Below are 5,578 nucleotides of genomic sequence, written 5' to 3' on the forward strand. Positions count from 1 at the left end.
CCAGTTTAAGGGTAAACCACGTAATTCGGAGCAGGTACTTAAATCTATTAAAAACAATACTTAAACTTTGTTTTTCTTAATGAAACAAAAATTGGCGCCTACTTTAAAAATGGGGCTTTCATTTAAGACCGTTTTCAAATCTATCAAACGTATAGTTATTTTTGTAAGGGTAGTTACAAAATGGGTAAGTTTGGAAAATTTCCCATGTTATTTCTATGGAGATTTTCTAGTTTTTCGCCAAAATCTGTGATTAATTTTATGGAAATGAAAACCACCCTTAGCAACTTTATGCTTTATAAAACGAACTATTGGATGGATCATCTTGAAATTTTTACCACATATTAAGGGCCCGGAATTTAGTTCAGTAGAAAAATTTCAAAACAATAAACTTAATACGAAAAAAGTTACAACCAATCCAAAAACCTTCCTTATACATTAGAGCCGTCATCAGGCCTTATCTAAGGGAGCTACCGCTCCCTTAGAATTTTGGTCCGTCGAGCCGGATACGCGTAAGTCGCGCATAGAGTAATCGTACATATTACTTTAACGACACCAGTATTCGTATAGCGTGAGATTCAGTATCGCGAATTAAAGAGTCAGTAATCATTCATTGAACTACAATCATGGACAGTTACCTCAACAGACGACGAATTGTCAAGGGTAGAATCACCAGATTCGAAAAATAGTTGCCGATCATGCCAATACACCAATAACCTCAGTCGCAACAGGGGTATACAAGGAAAAGGTTGACGCACTTGCAATCGAATTAGAAGAAGTACATGAGAAAATTGGAACAACATGCACGCCGGACGCCTTTGATGCCCACGAGATCGAGTACAATCAACTCGTCACCCGTATGGAATCCTTGGTCATATTCTTCAATACTCTTACTAATCAAGGTCCGGTAGCTCAACGACTACCAGCAGCAGACATCAAGCTACCAAAACTAGAGTTACCAGTCTTCGGAGGCAATTATATCGAATGGTTTCCCTTCCACGATTTGTTTACCGCAACAGTTCATATCAATGGTTCACTATCTGGAGCACAAAAGTTTCAATACTTGAAGTCGACGTTACGAGACGAAGCAGCGATGTTAATCAAAACAATACCAGTAACCGACGGAAATTATATCGAAGCTTGGGACATCCTACTCAACCGCTATAACAACAGCCGAGAAATTATTAACGCCCATATCAAACGCTTGTTCAGTCAACCTTATGTTAAGGAAGAATCTTCAACTGCATTGCGACGTCTCATTGACACCACAGCGGATTGCATCCGATCACTCAAGGTCTTGAAGGAACCAGTGCAACATTGGGATTCACTTCTGGTATATACTGTTGGCGAGAAACTTGATAATGAGTCCCGACGCCAATGGGAGTTGTCGCTAAAAGGGACAGCCATGCCGAAGTAGGAAGATTTGACGCTATTCCTGGAACAAAGAGCAAGGGCATTGGCTGCCTCTCAGGCCGCAACAAACTCAAGGAGCAGAATCCAGCCACTTCAAAAACGAAGCACGGTGTCACATCATGGAGCCGTACGAGACATCACGTGTACTATTTGCAACCAGTCACATTCAATCTTCAAATGTCCACATCTATTGAAGGCCGCGGTTGAAGAACGTTGGAATATGGTCAAGAAGCATTCACTGTGTTTCAACTGTCTCAAAACCGACCATCTGCTCAACGACTGTAAATCAGGAAGCTGCAGGAAGTGCAATTCGAAGCACAATACACTCTTGCATCAAGACACTCAAGAAAGGAGTTCCATTCCAAGAGCAACCGTACATCCAGAAATAGTTTCGCACGTATCCGGTAATGTTCGTGGTGTATCGCAAGTGATACTCCCCACGGCAATTATCCAAGTTCAAGGACGAGCTGGACACACTTGGTCAGGCCGAGCGTTATTGGATTCCGGATCACAAGCAAGCTTCATCTCGGAGCAGTTCATTCAAAAACTACAACTTAAAAGAAGTCACCATCACAGCATCATTGGAGGAATCGGCGCTTCTGGAACAAGTCAATCACGTGGTTGCGCAACACTAACCATACGTTCAAGTACCAATTCAGCTGTCAATATCACGACCCAAGCCCTGATTCTCCAACAAGTGACAGAAAGGCTTCCCAACTTCGCCTTCAACACTCTACACTGGACTCATATCAAGGGGTTACAGTTAGCAGATGCCACGTTTAACAGTCCCGGATCAATAGACATATTACTGGGAGCTGATGTCTATTTGGATTTAGTGCAAGACGGAAAAGTCGTGGGAAAACCGGGGTGTCCTGGAGCGTTCAACACCATCTTTGGATGGGCAGTAACTGGTCCTATGGGAAGTCCGGATACAACCATAACTGCAACGCCAATCCAAGTCAATCATTGTCATCTCGAAAGCCAACTCGCCAAATTCTGGGAACTGGAAGAGGTCGGAGCGGGACGAATCCTTACGTCAGCTGAAAAACGCTGTGAGGCTATCTTTCAAACCACCTATGATCGAGATTCCTCGGGAAGATACATTGTAAAGTTGCCTATCAAGGACACTGAACAGAGGCTTGGAGAATCAAGGACCATAGCACTCCGAAGATTTCTATACCTAGAGCGAAGATTACAATCGACTCCGGAACTGTACGACCAGTGCAAGAAATTCATGGAAGAATACCTTTCATTAAAGCACATGGAACTCGTACCCCCAGAAGATCTTTACACGAAAAACTCTTATTACCTACCACATCATTCGGTCAACAACGAAGGTTCGAGTGGTCTTTGACGGATCAGCCAAGGCATCGAACGGAATATCCTTGAACGACATGCTACTTGTTGGCCCAAAACTACAAGATGACCTTGTAAATCTATTGATACGCTTCAGAACTTACGCTGTTGCCTTGACTGCCGATATAGAGAAAATGTATCGTCAAGTCCTGATTAGTCCAGAAGACACCAACTATCAACGAATTCTTTGGAGACGAGCAAAGGAAGATTCTATTCAAGATTATCGTCTGCTGACGGTGACATACGGAACTGCCTCAGCACCATATCTAGCTACAAGGGTATTAAAGCAAACAAGGTATCCACTGGATTCTAAGTCATTGGATCGCGATTTCTACATGGACGATCTCTTATCCGGTGCCAATGATACAAATGCAGCACTGGAATTACAAAGGGAATTACATCAAGCCACAAATGAAGCTGGATTGCCATTAAGGAAGTGGGCGTCAAACGATTCAGCCGTACTGGAAGCGCTACCATCAGAGTGTCGCGAGCTTACTGTTCCCTTGAACATCGACAACGCTGAATCTATTCAAACATTGGGGCTACAATGGACTCCTGCTAGTGGCTTCCTGTCATTTTCCGTCAAGTCTCCAAGAATGAGAACCAAGGTCACAAAACGTTCCATCTTATCGGACACAGCAAGGGTGTTTGATCCGTTGGGATTGGTATCGCCAGTCATAATTCGAGCTAAAATCCTTCTTCAAGAGATGTGGCAAATCAAGGCTAATTGGGATGAAGTCTTACCAATGGATATGGTTAACAGTTGGCACTCTTTCCGTGAAGACTTGCGAGAAATCGAAAAACTACAGATCAAACGATTTATCAGCCAACCACACGTGAAGCTTTCAAGTATCCACGGATTTTGCGACGCATCAGAAAAGGCATACGCGGCAGCCGTGTATCTGAAAACTATCAACAACGCTGGACCAATCAACATTCAACTCGTGGTCGCTAAAAATAAGGTCGCTCCACTTAAGAAAACTACGTTACCGAGGCTGGAACTATGTGCTACTGTCTTACTTACAAGACTCATTGAGCTAGTTCAAACATCTCTGGAAGTTGCCATACCGGTAGTTTACGCTTGGAGTGATAGCCAAATTGTTCTATCATGGTTGTCATCTCCTCCTCAACGTTGGAAGACTTTCGTGGCGAACAGAGTTTCGGAAGTCCAAGACGCTCAACCAGTAATCCATTGGCACCATGTATCTGGTCAATGCAATCCCGCTGACTGTGCATCCCGCGGTATTAACGCTTCTCAACTATTACATCATCCGTTATGGTGGCAAGGACCAGAATGGCTACGAAATGAATCCTATAATATGACCGAGTCTTTGATCGAGCCAGCTGAATGTCGCATCGAAGAAAGAACCACCACTACCATCGTAAACCACTGCAAACTGGACCAGAGTTTACTCATGAAGTACTCTTCACTCAATACGTTACTGCACGTCACAGCATATCTACAACGATTTATCGGGAATTCGAGAATTACGAAGACTTCAAGGGAAACGGGACCATTGACGAAAAATGAACGCGATATGGCGTTAAACCACTGGATAAGAGTTGTCCAACTTGAAAACTTTGGGGACGAGAAACAGCGGCTAGAGAATCAGCAAACCCTTCCATCTAATAGCAAAATTTTATCACTCGCACCCTTTGTAGACCAGACAGGCATCTTGAGAGTTGGTGGACGGCTGCGGCACGCAAAGGTCTCCATAGATCAGAAGCATCCAGTTATTCTGCCTCGAAGAAGCAAACTCACAGACCTCATCATTAACCACGAGCACATCAAGACCTTTCGTGGAGGCGCTCAACTACTGCTAGCCTCGCTACAATCAAAATATTGGATCGTGGGTGCTCGTGACGCAGTCCGTTTTCATGTCAAGCGCTGTATGAAATGTATCCGACAACAAGCTAAAACTGTCTCTCAACTAATGGGTGATTTACCAGCGGCTAGAGTAAATCCAGGAAGAGCCTTTCTCAAATGCGGAGTCGACTATGCCGGACCGTTCCATCTTAAGGTTATGAAGGGCCGAGGATGTAAAGCATTTAAGGGTTACATTGCTGTATTCGCCTGTTTCACGACACGAGCCCTGCACCTCGAACTGGTTAGCGACATGTCAACAGATGCCTTCCTCGCTGCATTAAAACGATTTGTCTCTCGTCGAGGCAAATGTACTGATATCTATAGTGACTGTGGGTCAAACTTCATTGGAGCAAGTAGAGAACTGAAGGATTTCCTAACGACCATCTCGAACACAACGAAGAATCAAACGGTAACCAGGTGGATGATTGACGAAGGCATTACCTGGCACTTCAACCCTCCAGCGGCACCTCATTTCGGCGGTCTCTGGGAAGCAGGGGTGAAATCAGTGAAGTATCACATGAAACGAGTCATTGGCGAAACCCGACTGACCTTCGAAGAGATGCAGACGCTTTTATGTCAAATTGAAGCCTGCCTCAATTCGAGACCACTTACACCTATGTCATCCGAGCCCACGGATCTTACTGCACTTACACCGGGTCACTTTCTAATCGGAACCGCACTAACACGATACCGGAACCAGACCTTACATCAACAAAGATCAACCGACTCTCCAGGTGGCAGTTAGGCCAGCAGCTTGTGCAACATTTCTGGGGGCGTTGGCAGTCCGAATACTTATCCAGATTGCAGCAGCGATCGAAATGGCTTAAACCGACCCGTAATTTGCAACCTGGAGATCTAGTGCTGCTGAAGGAAGAACTCCCACCAACAAAATGGAAAATGGGCCGTGTGACTGAAGTACACAAAGGGGATGACGATTTGGTGCGT

The 5,578-nt window shown here is 44.6% G+C and overlaps 2 protein-coding genes across 2 annotated transcripts; both read left to right on the forward strand.

Annotated features, from left to right (window-relative positions):
* Positions 1-623: 623 nt before the first annotated feature.
* On the forward strand, positions 624-2,764 carry LOC149616345 (uncharacterized). The gene is made up of 3 exons (XM_089856187.1): positions 624-660; positions 729-1,410; positions 1,486-2,764. Exons 1-3 carry the CDS (start codon positions 624-626, stop codon positions 2,762-2,764), a joined length of 1,998 nt encoding a protein of 665 aa, XP_089712313.1.
* A 40-nt stretch (positions 2,765-2,804) lies between these two features.
* Positions 2,805-5,378, forward strand: LOC149616346 (uncharacterized). The gene has a single exon (XM_089856189.1). It carries the CDS (start codon positions 2,805-2,807, stop codon positions 5,376-5,378), a length of 2,574 nt encoding a protein of 857 aa, XP_089712315.1.
* The last annotated feature ends 200 nt before the right edge of the window (positions 5,379-5,578 follow it).

This window comes from Phalangium opilio, unplaced genomic scaffold (genome assembly GCF_054372755.1).
Source record: "Phalangium opilio isolate 3A_F unplaced genomic scaffold, DU_Popi_V2 ptg000217l_1, whole genome shotgun sequence".
Taxonomy (NCBI): Eukaryota; Metazoa; Arthropoda; class Arachnida; order Opiliones; family Phalangiidae; genus Phalangium; species Phalangium opilio.

What these genes read in the sequence shown, in the direction of transcription:
- LOC149616345 (XM_089856187.1), top strand. Translation starts at nt 624, where the DNA reads ATGGACAGTTACCTCAACAGACGACGAATTGTCAAGG. An exon ending in CAGACGACGAATTGTCAAGG is followed by an intron (nt 661 to 728) that starts GTAGAATCACCA and finishes CAGTCGCAACAG; the next exon opens with GGGTATACAAGGAAAAGGTT. An exon ending in AAAGGGACAGCCATGCCGAA is followed by an intron (nt 1,411 to 1,485) that starts GTAGGAAGATTT and finishes AACAAACTCAAG; the next exon opens with GAGCAGAATCCAGCCACTTC.
- LOC149616346 (XM_089856189.1), top strand. Translation starts at nt 2,805, where the DNA reads ATGCTACTTGTTGGCCCAAAACTACAAGATGACCTTGTAAATCTATTG.